This window comes from Idiotropiscis lumnitzeri, chromosome 21 (assembly GCF_059441095.1).
Source record: "Idiotropiscis lumnitzeri isolate Australia: NSW breed Sydney's pygmy pipehorse chromosome 21, RoL_Ilum_1.0, whole genome shotgun sequence".
In the NCBI taxonomy this organism is placed as follows: Eukaryota; Metazoa; Chordata; class Actinopteri; order Syngnathiformes; family Syngnathidae; genus Idiotropiscis; species Idiotropiscis lumnitzeri.
Window position 1 is genome coordinate 11,819,342 of NC_142411.1, and position 18,920 is coordinate 11,838,261.

Consider the following 18,920-nt stretch of genomic DNA (forward strand, 5'->3'; position numbering starts at 1 on the left):
GGGCATATGTATTGCCCCCAGCTTGGCTCCTGTACACTGGGGTTCACCCCAGTGGATGAGGTTGCCTCCCTCCGTCTGACTGTTGTTGCCCATGCACCACACAGCAGAGTACTCACCCTTTTTGTAGTCCTTGGAGGGTGTGGTGGAGAGCGCTCCATCTGAGGACACACTCGTTCTGCCGGGCAACTTTAATACTCACGAGGGCAATGACAGAGAAACCTGGAAGGGCGTGATTGGTAGGACCGCCTCCCCCTGATCAGAACCAGAAGTGGTGTTCTGATGCTTCTGTGCTCGTCATGGATTGTCTACAAGAAACACCATGCTATGTGCTCATGGCACCAGGGCACCCTAGGACACAGTTCTACAATTGACTTTGTGGTCAGGTCATTGGATTTGCGGCCGCATGTTTTAGATGTTTGGGTGAAGATAGGGTCGGAGCTGTGAGGGGTGTTTTTTGTGTACCAAACCTTCTTACATGAGCTGTTCTGTCCCTATATGTCAGCGTTTTGGTTGCATTACCCGAAGTAATTTGGAATTGTTTCCAGTGAGCGCTGGACTCCCCCAAGGTTGCGCTTTGTCACAGATTCTGTTCATAACCTCTATGGAAATGGCTAGGCACCGCCAAGGCGTTGAGGGGGTCCGATTTGATGGCTGAAGTATTGGCATCTCTGCATTGTGCAGATGATGTGGTACTGTTGGCTTCTTTAAGCTGCGATTTCCAACTCTCACTGGAGCGGTTTGCAGCCAAGTGTGAAACGGTTGGGGATAAAAATCTGCGCCTCAAAAAATGGGAGACTGTGATCCAAAGTTGGAAAAGGGTGGAGTGCCCTCTGCGGCTCCGGGATGAGTAGGGCTGGGCGATAAATTGAAAATGTACCGTTACCGAAATTTATTACAATAACCGACATCATTCTGCCCATATCTGTAAATTTGGTGTTCAAAAAAAAAAAAAAAAGGCTTTTCTGTCTGCGGCCATGTTCATGCCCCTTTAAGACGGCTACAGCGCGTGTAGTCACGTGACTCCACCCATCTGAACAAGAAAGAAAACTGACAACGCAGACGTGGCTGGCGATTCAAATCAAGAAGCGGCTGATACGGCTGAAGACTAAGTAACATTAGTTAAAGTCGTTCCAGTTGCGCTTATCCCAAAAAGAAAAAACATCTGTTGTTTGGAAATATTTTGGGTTCCATAAAGACGATGTTTGAGCAAAAGAACACAAAATGCAAAGTGCGTCGTAAGCACCCAAAACAGTGCGTCCAACCTTTTCTTTTTCACCACCTACAACACAACCATGCTGTTGACTTGGAACTTGTTCTAAATGCTCAAAGTGAGAAGCAAGGTTCGACAAGTGACAACAGCCCATAACGGAGGCGACACCACACGAGAGAACGTCTAAGAGGGGCACGCAATAGCCGAGCACATAGCTAGACAAGATGACAAAGCTCCTCTAGCTACAGTGGAGCGGACGGGATTTAAATGCCTCATGAAAGTAGCCGACAAGAGGTACAAAAATATTTTTCGCAAACCGTACTTCCCAATATGGACAACATCGGGACGGGAGCTTAGACATGTCAAGCATTTTGCATCCACATCCGACTTGTGGTCGAGTCGCAACATGGGTCCCTGTTTGAGCCTGACTGTGCATTACATAGACGACAAGTGGCGACTGCGCACCAGAGTAATCAAAACGGCACATTTTCCTGATGATGCACACTTGTTTGTCTTGCATTGACATTTTTTTTAAATTTTATTTAGCATTTTGTTTACAGGCCACACTAGCTCCTAGCATTATTTATATTGTTTACAAGAGACCTTTACACAAATCTAGGCCTTTGCACATGGCATTACAGCATCTTGGCGCAAGCCATTTGTAGAAAAAGATTTTGCGAGATTTTGCGAGAGGTAACCCTTTTCTCCTGGTCTTTGTGACAGTGTTCAAGTCATGCAAAGCAAGTTATTTGGAATTGTTTATACAAAAGATTTTTGTACTTTTATTTTTTATTGAAAGTAATGTGTACCAGTTGGTCAATTAAAAAAAAGCAGTTAATATGCATTTTCTGAATTTTTTTTATATTTTGGTCCATGGGAGGGAATTTATCGAGCATTTATCGTTTCCGAGGTAAAATTGCTCAATTTATTGTTTTATTGATTTGAGGTCATATCGCCCTGCCCTATAGAGGAGTTCAAATAACTTGGGGTCTTGTTCATGTGTGAGGGTAGGAAAGAGCGGGCGTTTTACATGTGGATTGGTGCAGTCGGCTGTGATGCGAACTGTGTCATGATGAAGAAGGAGCTGAGCCGAAAGGCGCTACTCTCAATTTACCGGACTCTGTAAATTGGCTGTCGCATCAAGCCAAACAGAATTCAGCTGGCTTGAGCTATGTTTAAGAACCACTTGAGCAACTTTGTAATTAGAACCTCTGACTCTACTAAACATACATGAGGAAATTAATCCAACTTTTATGGCTCATCATTCAGAATTTATTCACCTCTGCATGGCATGCCACTGGAGGCACATAACTCCCTTCATTTCTTCTCATCACAGGCTCTTAAATGAAATTCAGCTCATACACATACTGGCAGTGAGAGACAAGAGGAATAATAATGTGAATCCAGATGGTGATTAATCTAATGAGATATTCCCCTTATGCCTCATTACTTTGGTGGAAGCCTGTGAATTGAGATTGTATGCTAGCAAGGTGCTGCATAGGTAGCTGCTCAGTGACCAGTGCCCTTTTTTGAGTATTTCAAGAAATGACATTTGACTGTCATCATGGTCGCAACAGAATGATTGACCTATATATATATATATATATATACATATATATGTATATATACATATATATATATACATATATATATATATATATATATACACATATATATATATATATATATATACACATATATATATATATACACATATATATATATATATATATACACATATATATATATATACACATATATATATATATATATATATATACATATATATATATATACACATATATATATATACACATATATATATATACACATATACACATATATATATATATATACACATATACACATATATATATATATATATACACATATACACATATATATATATACACATATATATATATATATATATACATATATATATATACATATATATATATATATATCTAGCCTCTATTGATCTTTCAATAAGAAATAGAGATTCCTGTTCTTGTGCTGCCCTGATTAGCACCCCTGTGCTGTCTTTCAGTCTGCCCTTTTCCAGCCACTGGTATGTATTCTCAGCCCCTTCTTCAACATGACGGTTGTACATCCTAAGCAGGGGCTTGTCGTTTCATGACAGTCCATCTGGCCCCTTCACTGGCATTTTGTTGCCTGAGGCCATCACGAAGCAGGTTGTCCCTGGGGGCCATCATCTTGATGCTCTTTCCAAGGCCTATCGGCTCCCCTTCCATATTGCCCTGGACGCTGAGCTGTCCCCGGCCTTCCTGTGTGGAGTTGGCTTGTTCTCCCAGTGCCTGCCTGGATTTTCTCCGGGTATTACGGGATTACATTCCAACGATATGCATTGTAGGTTGATAGAACACTCTAAACTGTCCCTTCTTTGAGTGCCCTGTGATTGGCTAGCTACCAGTCCCCGTTTACTGCCTGAAGTCTTCTGGTATAGGTTCTTACACACCTGTGACCCTCGCGAAGACAAGAGATTCTGAAAATGGATGGATGAATATAATAAAAAACAATGACTACCAGGGATGTAAAAAATAATTGAAAATCAATTTAATTTTGATTTAAATTGCTTAAAATATGCGGCAATGTAAAAAAAAAAAATTTAAATCAATGACCGTAGCCACTCTCTCATGTCTCTGCTGTAAACAAACTGCATATGCACATTACTTGATTTGACACTAGGGCAGCCAAGGTTAGTGAACTACTCACGACCTCGATAAAATAAATTTTAATAGAGGATGTGTCGTTTATTTATATAGTTTGTGTTTTTTTTCTTTGAGGCTGACACAAGATAACCCAATCACAGCAAACTATTCTTGAGAAAGACTCTTAAATAAGACTCCAGATGGAGAATACCTTGCTTCTCTAAAACTGTTAGTGTTGATTCATGACTCTTGATTCACATTCACGCATGATGACTCCATGTTGCAGTTGACCTTACCCCCCCCTGTCTTGTTTTTTTCCCCAGAGTTTGTAAACCGTTTGTGGATGTGCGATGGTAAAAGTATAAATATTTTTGTACATACTGAACTAATATGTCTTTTTCAATCATTTCTAGACTTGTGCTTTTGTCAAGTTCTCATGGTACGAGTGGATATGTTGAACTTTACTGAATTAAATTGGCTTTGGAATGCAGTATTGTGTTGTCGTGACCTTTTTTTTTTTTACTGTGAATATTCACCAGTTTTTAAGGGCCTCTAATTGTTGATGGAGTCGTTGCAGCTGATTAATGATTTGGTTCATGCATGTAGGAGTAAAGGTCTTACTCTTGCCATGCATGTTCTTCTCTAAGCAGCACCATCACTGGTCAGTGAGGTCATCAAGGAGAAAGTGCAGCAGCGCAGCATCCAGCTTTCATGGCAGGAGCCCCGACAACCCGATGGTGCCATCACAGAATATGAAATCAAGTACTATAAAAAAGTAGGTAAATGTTTCTTTATATTGTATTGTATTATATTGTTTATGTTGTCACCACCTGTTGTCCAACTGATGTGCGACATCACTAAGAGCAATGGAATCGCACAAGAGAATATTCTTGGTGTTTGGTGTTTACACTTCAACTGTTGTTTAATACTTTGTCGCATTTTAGGTTGCTCAATGATTGAAAAACGACAAGATGAGTCAAAACACAAAAAGTTATTCACTAATGTCCAACGCAGAATAATAAATGTAAAAATTCTGTATATGACAAATAATGAAAGGCATCTGCAAAATTTGATTCATGAGAAGTAGCAAAGAATGAGGCAACTACTGTCCGAAGGAGTTGGGCAGACATTTACACCTGCTTAGGAAAAGCAATTGCTGGCAGTGAATACAAATTACAGAGTGGTGATATCAGGAATTTAACGCTTGCAAAACATTTTAAAGACTTCAATTGACTGCGTTGATGTAAGAGAACCTATTGTAGAGAAAATACTTTCCAGTGATGATTGAATTAATAATTATGAATTATAGTGCAGTGATTTCAATTGTGTCTACCACAAAACACAAAGATTTTAAAATTAAATGGCACATGGATGTAAATAACAACTGTTAATGTTAAACGTGCAGAGTTTTGTTGGTTGTTAAACAGAAATTTTGTGACATACATTGAGATGATGCACATTATTCTCTAATGTGATATAAAACAGGACGCGTCCATATTTTTCCGGGTTTTTTGTAAATCCACTTTCAAAGACTGGTGACGAGTATTTTCATTTGGTGTTGACTTGGCCAAATATGACAACTCAGACCTGATTTTATGTTTGCTTTTACCCAACTAGAAATTGTTTAATTCATTCTCATGTAACTTTTACTATAGGATCAGAAGGACCGAACCTATTCTACAGTAAGGGCCAAATCCACATCGGCAACGGTAAAGAATCTGAAGCCCAGTACAGCCTATGTTTTCCAGATAAGAGCCTTCACACAGGCAGGATATGGAACCTTTGGGCCCAGATTAGAGATAACAACAAAGGAAGAGGCAACCGGTAAGGTCTACCATTACTGTTGAGTATGAATGATCCATTAAATGTGTTTTATTTCACCACATTTGTCTTTCAAAACAGTCCATTTTGTCCACAGTCCAATATTTGGGCTTTTATAAACATTCAAACTTTCAGTTTCAGCATTCTTACCCAAAATATTGTGTGAAATATGAAACATTTGAAGCATAAAAACAACGGGGTGAGGATTAAATCTATTACTGTTCGTCAACAAGTTGACTTACAGTTATAAAAGGCAGAAAGGTGTTAGTGAACACGAACATCAGATTATTCATTTTATGAATTTATATTGTGGGATTTAAATGTAACACATTGTATGTCTCACCAATACAAAAATAGCTGAGATTTCAGAGATCAAAGTTCACATGATATGAGTATGATATCAGATTCAGTTGTTCATGTTCCAAAGCCAAAAGTAGGCAATATTGGTTCTCGAGTGCAGATATCCGATATGTCTCCCTGCTTCAAATGATCAGCTCATCAGTCAGCTCTGCAGAATTTGGCTAACGATAGTGATCATTTTAATCAGGTGTGTTGGAGCAGAGAGACATATGAAACATCCAGGATTCCGGCCTTCGAGGGCCAAAGTTGCCCACCTCTGTCGTCCACAAGCTGTTTTTCAAATCAATATTCTCTAGACTTTCGGAATTTGTGCAGTGGGAGAATTAGAATACAGTATTTCATCAGTATAGTTTCTAACACAGATTTCCCACTTAGGAGTTATGTGCAACCCTTTTGTTATCACCACTAACTGTAGTTATTGCAGAGGGAAATTTGATTTCCAAGAAAGCAATAACGAATTGCTACATTATGTCATTGGGGAATGACGATGCAAAATGAAAAAAATTAATGGGGTGAGCACAATCAAAATTGAATCTAATCACCCACACAAGAATGAGTGCCACTCCATGTGTTTGTTCATTTCATTGAGGAGGGGTCCTGATGGATCAAAACAGCTCAAATCTGAAACGTTCCAAACTCATTTTAAAGTTTCTATTCATAAATCTAAATGGATTAAATGTTATTACATTTTTATCACCATAAAAATTGTTTCATTTTTCCATTTTAACAGTGACACTCACATGCATTTTTTAATTTACGGTACTGTAACTTACTTCGGTAACTTACACATGTAGTGAACTGACATTATAGGAGCCACCAGAAGTGGGCACATCAGTAAATTTTGCCGGTCTGTAATCCGCCATCGGACGAGACATCCGTCCAACATGGTCATCCGTATTCTTACCGCACTTTCGTCATCGCTAAATTAGCGTTTATCATTGCTATTTTAGGACTGTCAGAAAATTTCACTGGTCCGCCAATCTGTCATTGATCATCGTCATTTTAGCCACGCTTTCGGCATCGCTAAATTTCAATCCATCACCGCTATTTTAGGACTGACAGCTGAGCTGGGCAATTAGACCTAGGGGCGGAACCGGTCTGGCCGGACGCGCATTTATTATTTTTTTTTAGTGACAGATTTAAAAAAAGGGTTAGATTAACAAATGCCTGAGGTTGATTTTAGTCCGGCCCATGAGTCGGCCCTTGTGCGTGTGATGAACCTACTCGCGAAATGGGCAAAGGACAAAAATTGCCTCAGAACGCGTCCGAAGTGCCACTACCAACTGTTTGTGTATGAAGAGACATGAGACAGTAGTGTGCGTTCAAGCGTGCTTGTATTTCCTTATTCTGACATTCTGACCGTTACAGGGGGGCAAAACCACAATCCCTATAACACCAATTAGGCGTACTTACTTGCATTGGGCATGTTCATGGAGAAGAAGAATGAAGTAGAATGAGACAAATAAGGTGACGAGTAAGAAGAAGTAGACAAATAAGACCCTAATAAGATCATAAGATACGCAGATTTTAATAGTAAATTAGCCAACTACTTATTAGTTTAAATAAACCTCTGCTGTGAGCATCTCTACCACGGCAGCATTATGCACTGACGCTTTTTTAGGGAGGGGTTGTGGTCCTGAATGGAGTCGGGGGCCGACAATTTTTATGGTCGGAGGGTCGAGGCCGGAACGGTACAGAAATAGCGGGGCGGGTGGGCCGGCAAAAAAGGGTCAAGTGCCCAACTCTGACCGACAGTAAAAAAAAAATAACTGTTTACTAGATTAACGACACACAATTTTATTCATTTAGAAGCTGTGTGTACAAACCCAAAAAGTAACCAGGATCGAAGATAATCACACACAAAAATATATTGTGAATAGAGGGGGCTAAAAAAACATACATCAGTGGAAGTGATTTTTTTTTTTTTTACAAGATTAATCGCACCAGTAATACGGTAAGGCATACTTTTGTGAAATCAACAATTTGTCAACGAGACCAGCCCTGGCTCAAGCCTGGCTAAAACTTTTGACAGCTGTGGATGGGAATTAACCCATCCTTGAAATGAAGGGCATTGCTTTTAAAAAAAAGTAGACTCATGTAAAACAAATGAAAAATGCAATTCTCCAGGCGTGCGCGGTGGCGGGAGGGCTGCGTTTGTGTGGGCAGGTTTTGGAGGTGCATGGATGGTGTTAGGATGACATATCAATACCAAGGCTGTTCACTGTAGAAAATCATGCTTTGACTTTTAAAGTTAACTCTGAGCATTTCTATTTTTCTGCATGTTTGTCTGTGTTTTTTTTGTGTGCGTGTCCCTCTCATCAGCTGCAATTGTCTCCAGCGAGCAGAACCCTGTTATCATCATAGCAGTGGTAGCAGTGGCAGGAACCATAATCCTGGTGTTCATGGTGTTTGGCTTTATCATCGGGAGAAGGTACGCTCTCTCAGGCCCCATTGCCTCGCCACTTTTGTGAATCTGATTGCCAATTAGCTTTTCTGTCATTCACAAGCCTTGTCATCACTCGCATACACGCACACCCATCCTGTCACGGCATGTTGTGCTAATGGACTGTGACCTTTTTGTTTCCTGAGGTGCATCATAATTATCTGTGTTGCATGACATGAATTTTTTTTCCAAGGTCATTTCTTAGGTAAGCCGGTTTTTGACGACGATCGCATGATGCGGCAAATCAGAAACACGTTTTTGTAAACATTTCAGTTTGTTAATCTGTTTTAGGGCTGGACGATAAACCGAAAATGTACCATTACCGAAATGTATTACAATAACTGACATCATTTTGCCCATGTTGGTAAATTTGGTGTTTAAAAAAAAGAAGTCTTCTGTCTGCGGTGTAGTCACAACCCTTCTGAACAAGAAAGAAAACTGACGACGCGGTCGTGGCTGGCGCTTCAAATCAAGAAGCGGCTGAAAAGCACCCAAAAAGAAATCTGTTGTTTGGAAAAATTTTGGGTTCCATAAAGACGACGTTTGAGCAAAAGAACACGAACTACAAAGTACGTTGTAAGCACCCAAAATATTGCGTCCAACCTTTTCTTTTTCACCACCTACAACACAACCATGCTGTTGACTTGGAACTTGAGCTAAGAGCTCAAAATGAGAAGCAAGGTTCGACAAGTGACAAGAGCCCATACCGGAGCGCACGGGATTTAAATGCTTCATGAAAGTACCCGGGAAGAGGTACGCAAATATTTTTCGCAAACCGTACTTCCCAATATGGACAAACCTGGGACAGGAGCTTAGACATGTTGGGCATTTTGCATCCACATCCAACTTGTGGTTGACGCGGATCCCTGTTTGTTGTTTCTATATCGCTTTTTCTTCACCAGGGTCGCGGGGGCGCTGGAGCCTATCCCAGCTATCTTCGGGCAGTATGCATGGGACACCCTGAACTGGATGCCAGCCAATTGCAGGGCACACAGAGACAAACAACCATCCGCGCTCACACTCATACCTAGGGGCAATTTAGAGTGTCCAATCAACCTACCATGCATGTTTTTGGAATGTGGGAGGAAACCGGAGTACCCGGAGGAAACCCACGCAGGCACGGGGTGAACATGCAAACTCCACACAGGATGGCCGGGATTGAACCCATGACCAATGCTGTCTCTCACTGTGAGGCCATCGTGCTAACCAGTCGGCCACCGTGCCGCCCTGACCTGATAGTGATACTTTATTCAACATATTTGCACCATTGCCTTTTCACGTAGTGATACTTTATTCAACATATTTGCACCATTGCTTTTTCACGTTTTTTTTTGCCAGTGCTGTGGTGCCTTGATTGTCCTCAAAGATAATTGGTCGCTCATATTGATATTGGCCCAACAACTGTACTATGTACAAACACTCTTGCACTGTATATATACACATAGTATATACTCTGCCTCACATGTGTATAATGCAACGGTAGGTTGTTTCTTGGTCTTCCATGAAACAACAGGACCGTTCTTGTTTAAGCTAATACAGTAACCTGTTGTGCTTCGTCTGTCATTGTGTCAGCTGTCCAATCAGCGTCACTGTATGCTTGTAATCCAAGTTTGTCATCACATTTAGTGAAGCCAAGTTCCTTGCCAGTTGTACCCTTTTAGTACCTTAAGACGTATTTTACTGTCGACCATTATTCTTCTGTTGGCGTAGAATATTGGGATAACTTACAACAAAACTCAAATCAGGTCTTGTGCACGTAGTTAAATAAATTAAGATACCCACAGCCTCTCTGTACTTCTTGACATTACACATCTCTTCTGTGTTCTCAGTATAGTCAAGTTTCTGTTCACATGGTATCATTCTTGGTTTACAGTAGTACATGTTGAACCTTTCGAGTAGTTTTTCAGCATATTTTCTCTGTCATTTTTATACACTTGTGATGTTCAAAATCAACACCTAGGTAGTGTTTGAGTTTACCTAAGTCTTTCATCTTGAATTTTGCTGTCATCATTTCTTTCACATTCATAAATACTTTTTCATTGCTTGCAGCAATGATCAAGTCATCAACCCATATTATTATGATCACTTTGTCATCATTGCTCACTTTTGTATAAACACAATGGTCAGCTGGGTTTTGCACAAATTTTTGTCCAAATATTCATGTAGCATTTTGCTCCAATTTCTGCCAAATTGTTTTAGTCCGTAAAGTGACTTTTGTAACTTACACACCAATTTGTCTCCAGTGCTTGATTTGACCTCATAGCCTTCGTCAATTGGGTTCAAGTATGCTGTTTTGACATCCATCTGACGTAAAATCAGGTTATCTTGTACTTTTTTTGCATTTGCAGTCAAATGCTAGTTATGTTTGCGGTGGGTGAAAATGTCTCATAATATACACCCATCTTTGACTATATCCCTTCGTGCTTTGTAATTACCCCTAGGCAAGTTAGTCAGGGTAAATGTGTTTGCTTTTTGCGACTGTATCTCATCGTCCATTGCGTCACTCCATTGCTTTGTGTTGGATGAGGTTATGGCTTCGCTGTATGTTGCAGGTATCACACATTAACCGGTGACAGTCATCAACATTAGTGAAAATATCATCGTCGAATTAGAATTAGAAATCTCTTTATTGTCATTGTACTCAAGTGTGCAACGAGATTAGAGGGCTCCCCTCTGCAGTGCAATACAACAATAATACAGACAAATATATAAATTAGATAAATAAATAAGAGAGTGCAATGGAATTTAGTACTGAATAGGGTATATAAAAACACATCACGATGCTGTTCTGCAAGGTAGGGGTGTTCGTGTGTGTGTGAGAGTTCAGAATGGAGATGGCTCTCGGAAAGAAACTGTTTCTCAGTCTATTGGTCCTCGATTTGATGCATCTGTAGCGCCTGCCAGAGGGCAACAGGTCGAACAGGTGTGAGTTTGGGTGGGTATTGTCTTTGACGATGTTGAGAGCCCTTCTGAGGCACCGGGCGGTGTAGATGTCCGACAGTGAGGGGAGAGGGCAGCCAATAATCCTTTGCGCTGTTTTGACTGTCCTCTGGAGCCTCACTCTGTCTGCCTCAGTGCAGCCGCTGTACTAGGTGGAGACACAGTACGTCAACAGGCTCTCGATGGACGAGTGGTAGAAGGCTAGCAGCAGCTTCCTGTCCAGGTTGAATTTCCTGAGGACTCTCAGGAAGTGCAGACGCTGGTGGACCTTCTTTACCACTGCTGTGGTGTTGTGAGTCCAAGAAAGGTCGTTGGAGATCTGTACTCCCAGGAACTTGAACGTGTGGACCCTCTCCACACTCACGCCTTCGATGCAGAGGGGGGGCGGCACCGTCTTGTTCCTCCTGAAGTCGACGACAATCTCCTTTGTTTTTGCAGTGTTAAGGTGCAGTCTGTTGTCCTTGCACCAAGCTGTCAGTCTCTTTACCTCCTCTCTGTAGGCTGTCTCGTCACCTTCCGAGATCAGACCGACCACTGTCGTGTCGTCAGCAAACTTGACGATGGTGTTGTTGCCGTGGGCCGGGCTGCAGTCGTAGGTGTAGAGGGCGTACAGGAGAGGGCTCAGCACGCATCCTTGAGGGGAACCGGTGCTCAGCATGCGGGTGGAGGACGTGTAGGGGCCGAGCAACACAGTCTGGGGTCTGTTGGTCAGAAAGTCCTTGATCCAGATGCGTGTGAGGGCAGGGAGGCCGAGAATGTCCAGTTTGGCGACGAGGATGTCTGGGATGATCGTGTTGAATGCCGAGCTGTATTCCACAAAGAGCATCCTTGCATAGCTCTGCTGTTGTTCCAGGTGGCCCAGCACAACATGCAGAGCAGTGTCGATGGCGTCCTCAGTGGATCTGTTAGCCCGGTATGCAAACTGGTAGGGGTCCAAAGTGGGAGGAAGGCATTCCCTGATGTGCTGGAGAACCAGCCTCTCGAAGCACTTCATGATGACTGGTGTGAGAGCATTCTTCGCCATTTACATATTCATTCCAATATTTTGGTTTCTTTTCTCTCTCTGGAAGGATATCGTCTTTGTTGAGTTTCACCAGTCTGTTTGGGTGCTCATTTCAGGTGCCATTTCTTTTTGTTCTGTTTTTCCTCCTGTAACCTTTGAATATCATCATAATTGCAGTGACCTATGATCTCATACCATGTCTGCATGTCTCATTGTCTCCATTCACAGTGTGTAAATAATACGTCCTGTTGTGTTTGTGAATGTGGAATTGTGTCCCATCCTTGGTCGTAGAACACCATGTCGTTTCTCGAAGATGACCATCGCACCACTGGATGTAGCTGCCTGCACAGAGAAGATGTCCTACGGAAAAGATGAAGCGCATAATGCCTGTCTCAGCCTTAAAAGATTCAGGCAGCCCATTCAATACCATTGCAATGAGCAATCCGTCATTCAATATCTCGCCGACTTTTCAAAGTTCTGTGATGGCGGTCTCTGACCGTATAATATACTCAGTGACGCTCTCACTGTTAGACTTCTGGAGCAATATCAACACCTTGTAGAGGCTAACAATGCGCGGCTTGCCAGCGCCTGCATAATGCTTTCTCAATATTTGCAATGCCTTTCGTCCATCATCTGCTGCCTCTTACATCACCAGGGATAAACTTTTGTCATCCAAAAATTGTATAAGCTCTGCATTTGCTTTGGTATTTTTCTTTTCAATGATGGCTGTTTTATCATCCTCATCTGTTTCATTTTCAGCAGGATTGTACACTATCGCGTCTTTGAGCTCTTGTAGTTTAAGTGACCCAAAAACTCTATCCCCACAGTTCGTAGTTTTTCTCATCCCCGTCAAAAAGGAGTCTACTCCACAGTGTTGTTTTCGTCAACGATGACGAAAATATTTCGTGAACGCCCCTTTTTTTTCATGACAATAACGAGACAATGACAAGTTAAACGAGGTTATTTGATGACGAAAACATGACGTGACGTACATGAAATTTCCGTTGACGGGACGAGACAGGACGAAATTATTAGCGCGTGATTCGTCAGACGCTCGAAATATATGACATCCCTTCCTACTGTACATGGAATCTATCTTTCAAAACATTGCAATGAAGTGCAACCTATCTTTCGTTTGGGCACGCCTGCCACCGTGACAGCACACAGGGCACATGCACCGCGCACGCACCGTCACACATACTGGTGTCGCATGAACACGTCTGCTATCATTCGTCTCGGCTCACACACACTGACACGCATTCCTTTGACAGACCATGGCGACAGTGACACTCGCAAGGCTACTTCGCTCTGATAACCGCAAGCTGGTGCAAGTAAACAAGACCTATGTTTGATAGAGTTTGTACTTGTGCTACTGTACTATAGAACAAGTCTACTACAAGTCCATGTTGTTAAAAAGTTTTCATTTTATGTTGCTTTAAGTGAAATAAAGCCACAAGTGTTGCCAAATTAAACGATTTTCGTTCTCGGCTCATTTTGGCGCAATAAGCATTGATTCCACTGTTATGTTATGTTTGTAATGCATAATCCTTAAAAGTCCATCAGAAAGTCTTTGCTATTGGGTGGAAACATTGTATGCCTGTTTTTAACTAGAACAGACTAAAAACTTTTTGAGTTTCGTTCTAATAATTTAGAAAAACTAGACCAAAACTTTTTTTTTGCGTTTCCGTCAACTAAAACCGACTAAAACCCGTCAACTAAAACCTTTTAGAGTTTTCGTCGACTAAAACTAGACTAAAACTATCACGAATAGGAATGACTAAATCTGACTAAAACTAATAAGCATTTTCGTCCAACTGACTAGGACTAATACTAAATCTAAAATGCCTGCCAAAAACAACACTGCTACTCCAGCGGCTACTCATTTCAGTCGATCGCCGATTCATTGCGTTAGCCATTGGATTACTCCCAGTTATGCTCACCAGACTCGCAGTACGTTGCGGCTTATTTCTGGTTGGACAGTCCAAGTATTCCTCATTTTGTCCTGGCTTCAGTCGAATCCTGGGCCCATAACCTGTTGGCAGAGTGGTACTACGCAGCAGTAGTATCGTGTCCGACTATTCTCAGGATCAACAAACCAGAATTGCTGTATTCACTGAGGAATAACTACACCACAACCTGTCTTGTCTGACGGTGTGGAAGAAGTGTGAAGACTTTAATATAAAGTGACAAAGAATCAAAGAAACATTACGTAACAGATACATGCAACAAAGTAAGAACACATTTGAGAGCACATCCTTAACAAGATGTCAACTCTAGGCCTTTGCACTTGGCATTACAGTTCAACCTCACGATAGCCGTGCCTCGTCTGATATTTCAAGTTCACACTGCAGGCAAATGCGATCCAGATCAAATTTGTTCACCCATATAGGACCTGTGTCTGTTTTTTCGATTTTATTTTATTATTTTATGACAGTCTGAACGTCTCAATTCCATTTTTTTTTTCAAATCCGACTTGGGCCACTATCATATGTGGTCCTAGATCGGATATGTATAGGATTTTTTTAAATGTAACTGCAGCCAAATGGCCAAGGTCGCATGTGTCCCTCATTGACATCCTCCGGAGCCCAAAATGTGCTCCGCGTGGGGGGAGGGAGAATGCTGGCAGCTGGGAGTTGTTTTGAGTTAAAGTAATGACTTTATTTTTTACTTTAGTTTAATTCCTATGGAAACATGAACTAGACATTTATGGTTATAGTAATAATTCAACCACTAATTCTTTATGACGTGACGTCTCCATGAAATGAGACTGAAAATCCTTGCTTCATCATTACGTTCAAAAACTGCATTTGTACCTCCCATTGAATTGGTCTGCTGTAAAAATGTATGTGTGTATATAAATATATATATATATATATATATATATATATATAGCACGATGGCCTCACAGTGAGAGACAGCATCGGGCGTGGGTTCGATCCCGGCTCCAGCCATCCTGTGTGGAGTTCGCATGTTCACCCCGTGCCTGCGTGGGTTTCCTCTGGGTACTCCGGTTTCCTCCCACATTCCAAAAACATGCATGGCAGGCCGATTGAACACTCTAAATTGCCCCTAGGTATGAGTGTGAGCACGGATGGTTGTTCGTCTCTGTGTGCCCTGCAATTGGCTGGAAACCAGTTCAGGGTGTCCCCCGCCTACTGTCCGAAGGTAGCTGGGATAGGCTCCAGCACCGCCGCGACCCTAGTGAGGAGAAGCAGTTCAGTGCCTCCTGTTATGACTCAATTTATTTATTCATCCTCCGAACCGCAATTTTCCACCTTATGCTCTTTTAAGTGGGATGAAGTTATGAATCAAATGTGAACAGTGTCAAACTTGATGAAAAGATTTTTGCTTTCCCTTCCAAAGCGCACAAATGTGTGTGCGTGCATGTTTATACAGACCCGTCACCAAGGGCGGACCCTAGGGAGACTGTGCCCACCCATAATAATGCTGAGCAGTGTGCACGGAAGATGATACAAAGACATAATCAATTACCGTGATTGGACTGTAGAATTCAATAGTCTACCTTCGGGCAAATTCTTATATTGAATGCACTTCTGTAATGTGCACCACTAGTCTGCATTATACTTGTTTCTTAAAAGAGCGAACCTTTCAAGTAAGTGAATATAAGCAAATTCATTTTTTTCCTAGCCTCCGCCATTAAAAAGAAGACAATTCCTGAGAGTTAAATGTTCAAATTAATAAGATGAAATAAAAAAGACTTGGTTGATAATTAGCTGTTACATTCTACCTTTGGAGAATCTTCGTCACGTATGAGTGTGGGTGTACTCATGCCATGACAAAAAAGGTTTGGGGGAACTCAAGACAAAAATGTTGGGATCATTTGTTTACACAATACAAAATTTGGGAGAGCGTTGAAACGCAAAATGAAGTTTTATTTGATGGAACAGGAATGCGTAAACCAACATTTTCAGCATTCCGGAAAATAAATCTATGGTTCCAACCATTTGGGGATGACAACATTCGCATAAAAGTGATGTTTTAAATAGAATCTCATCCGAGTGCATAGCGATTGGATGTATCAGGCCCACCTGCTTAGCATTGCGTTTAAAATGTGGGACAGCACACTTAAAAACTGCCCTTGTACACTGTGCACCAAAATGACCCACATGGAAGGAAATGCACAGTGTATTAAGTTTTGTCCCAGATAATATGGCAACTCTCTGTCCTGTGACTGGCTCCAACTCGGCCCTTAGATCATTGAGAAGTTCCAAAAATGAATTCCTGAATATACAGAATGTCTAGATAATTTTTGTTGATGGCAATCAAAAATGTTTACATGAGTGGAAAAAATCATCTCTCCCCAACGCTTCATCTTTCTATGTGTGCTGCAAGCCACAATAACCGCAGTCATGGTTAACCACAGCTTTGCACAGCCCTTCAGACGTGGTCTTTAAAGACACAAAATCAGCCATGCAAAATTTCAGATTTGGTAAAGCACATTATGCCTTCTACATTAATCTATCTGAATCTATTCCCTGCCAATATTTTGTACAATCTGCTCAAAACATGCAAAATGATTTGGGTGGCAATCTTGCACATGCAGTTCTGGGTGCTCCAAGTTAAAAGATCAGCTTCCATATAGTTTTATTGTGTTACCAATTTGTGCCACTTTTTCCACATGCAAACCTTTTCGAAAAGAGGCCCAAAGAAAGGATAACTTTTTTTACTTTCCGTTCACATTGGAACGTTAATACATTTAATAAAGGATTTACAATGGCAGTGTTGACAGTTTGTTTTGATTTTTTCTTTTCAAATTGGAGTTCGACCAGCGTTTCTAAATGATTTTTGTTTTTATGTTGCATTCGACATGATTAGATCCTGTTTTTTTTCATCTTGGAATTTAAAGTCTACGGGTCTACTGTATTTATCATGAATGATTGGTTTCTGCATTGACATTTATGCAATTAAATGTGTTTATTCTACGCCATAATCTGATTGTGCTCCGCTCTTCTTTTGCCGCTGCAGGCACTGCGGGTACAGAAAAGCGGATCAAGAGGGAGACGAGGAACTTCACTTTCAGTGTAAGTGGATATACAGTACTTGTTCATAAAAATTGATTGTGTGCCTGGGAGGGTAGTACAACACATGAGGAAGTAACAATTAATTAAAAGCCAGAGAGTTTAAAGAGTAACACAGGTTGTTTTGTTGTACATGCTGCTTCCGGGAGAATTCTATCAGTAAGAGTTTTTTCAACACTAATTCAACACCCCCTAATGATGCCCCCGGAGACAACACTTCAGACAGACAGACTTCCCAAATTGAAACAGGGATGATACACTCAGGTGGCAAACTGCTGAGTTGAATAAGAAAGGACTTACTGTGTTGCAGGTCCTGATCTGTTAGTGCTAAATACACTCTGTTTGAAAAGTATTGTAAAAGTGAGGCTATTTTTTATGAAAGCATTGAAAACATGAAAGCATTGTAAAAGGAAGACAATGAAGCCTTAACTTGGTGGTTCTCAAATAGTGGGGCGGGCGCGGTGCGATGCTGAGGGGGGAGCGTGTTACCCTGGGAAACATGCTTTTTTTCCCCCCGCTGTAGTACAGCTAAATGATGTATGGTTTTGGAAATGAAATTGCAATCTCAGACAACGCAAATTTGAGATCGTCGTAGCTGCGCTTTGTGCCCCTAGTTCACGCAGTAGGTCTCACAGTAGTGATTTAAGAAAAAAGCGTTGCCCTATCGCTCGTTGTCCCGGATGTACCGTATTTTCCGGGCCATAGGGCGCTCTTTAAAGTCCCTAATCTTGCCCAAAACAAACAAAGCGCCTTGTAAAGCGGCACGCCCATTATATGGACTAAGCATCACTCGCGACCATCAACCCTTTTACTCATTGGGCTGTTCGGAGTGCATGTTAGCACACCCTGCTGGTCAAAGTCTGAGTCTTCTATGCTTCTAATTGACCGTGACTTATACATTATGTGACTATGGTGTTTGGGTGATGGTGTAGGAGAAAGCTGGACAAAAGGGCAGCTGTCCACAATGTTGTAGTCTGTCTTATCATTTATGTTATTGCAAGCAAGAAACGTCCCAGGTTTAGACAAAAGACAAAAAGCCCAAAGCACAACAGCACATCTCTCTAAACAGCCATGCACATCTCTCTAAACAGCCATATGATTGGCTGAGTCTGAGTGGCTCCCAAGAAGCCATTTCTGTAATTGGGTAAGGCTGAGTGGCTCCCAAGAAGCCATTGCTATAATCTTTTTGTTATTTTTATTTCTATTGGGTATATTGATGGCATGAGAGATACATGTTTTGTGTTAATCTTATTTCTTTGTTTCATTGTTTGCTTGTATGCTGAGTTTTTTTTGGTTTTGATTTGAAACCGTGACTCTAAGGAGTGTGGTGACCAGTGAAGTCCCTCCCCTGACCTTGTGTAGTAGGCTAATGCCAAGACACCTTTTATTGGTTAGAGTCATTATTATTGACAGTGATTCCTATTAGTTTCAT

General features: G+C 41.3%; 1 protein-coding gene across 4 annotated transcripts in view; it reads left to right on the plus strand.

The window, feature by feature from the left end:
• The window catches only part of epha7 (eph receptor A7), a 107,774-nt gene that overhangs the window by 53,929 nt on the left and 34,925 nt on the right, over positions 1-18,920 (plus strand). For 2 of the 4 annotated variants that reach the window (XM_088286818.1, XM_088286820.1), the window contains exons 6-9: positions 4,530-4,657; positions 5,538-5,706; positions 8,386-8,494; positions 17,436-17,491. In XM_088286818.1, coding sequence (XP_088142944.1) covers positions 4,530-4,657; positions 5,538-5,706; positions 8,386-8,494; positions 17,436-17,491 — 462 coding nt within the window. The remainder of the gene's footprint in view (positions 1-4,529; positions 4,658-5,537; positions 5,707-8,385; positions 8,495-17,435; positions 17,492-18,920) is intronic. The other 2 variants (XM_088286819.1, XM_088286821.1) reach the window with 1 other exon arrangement.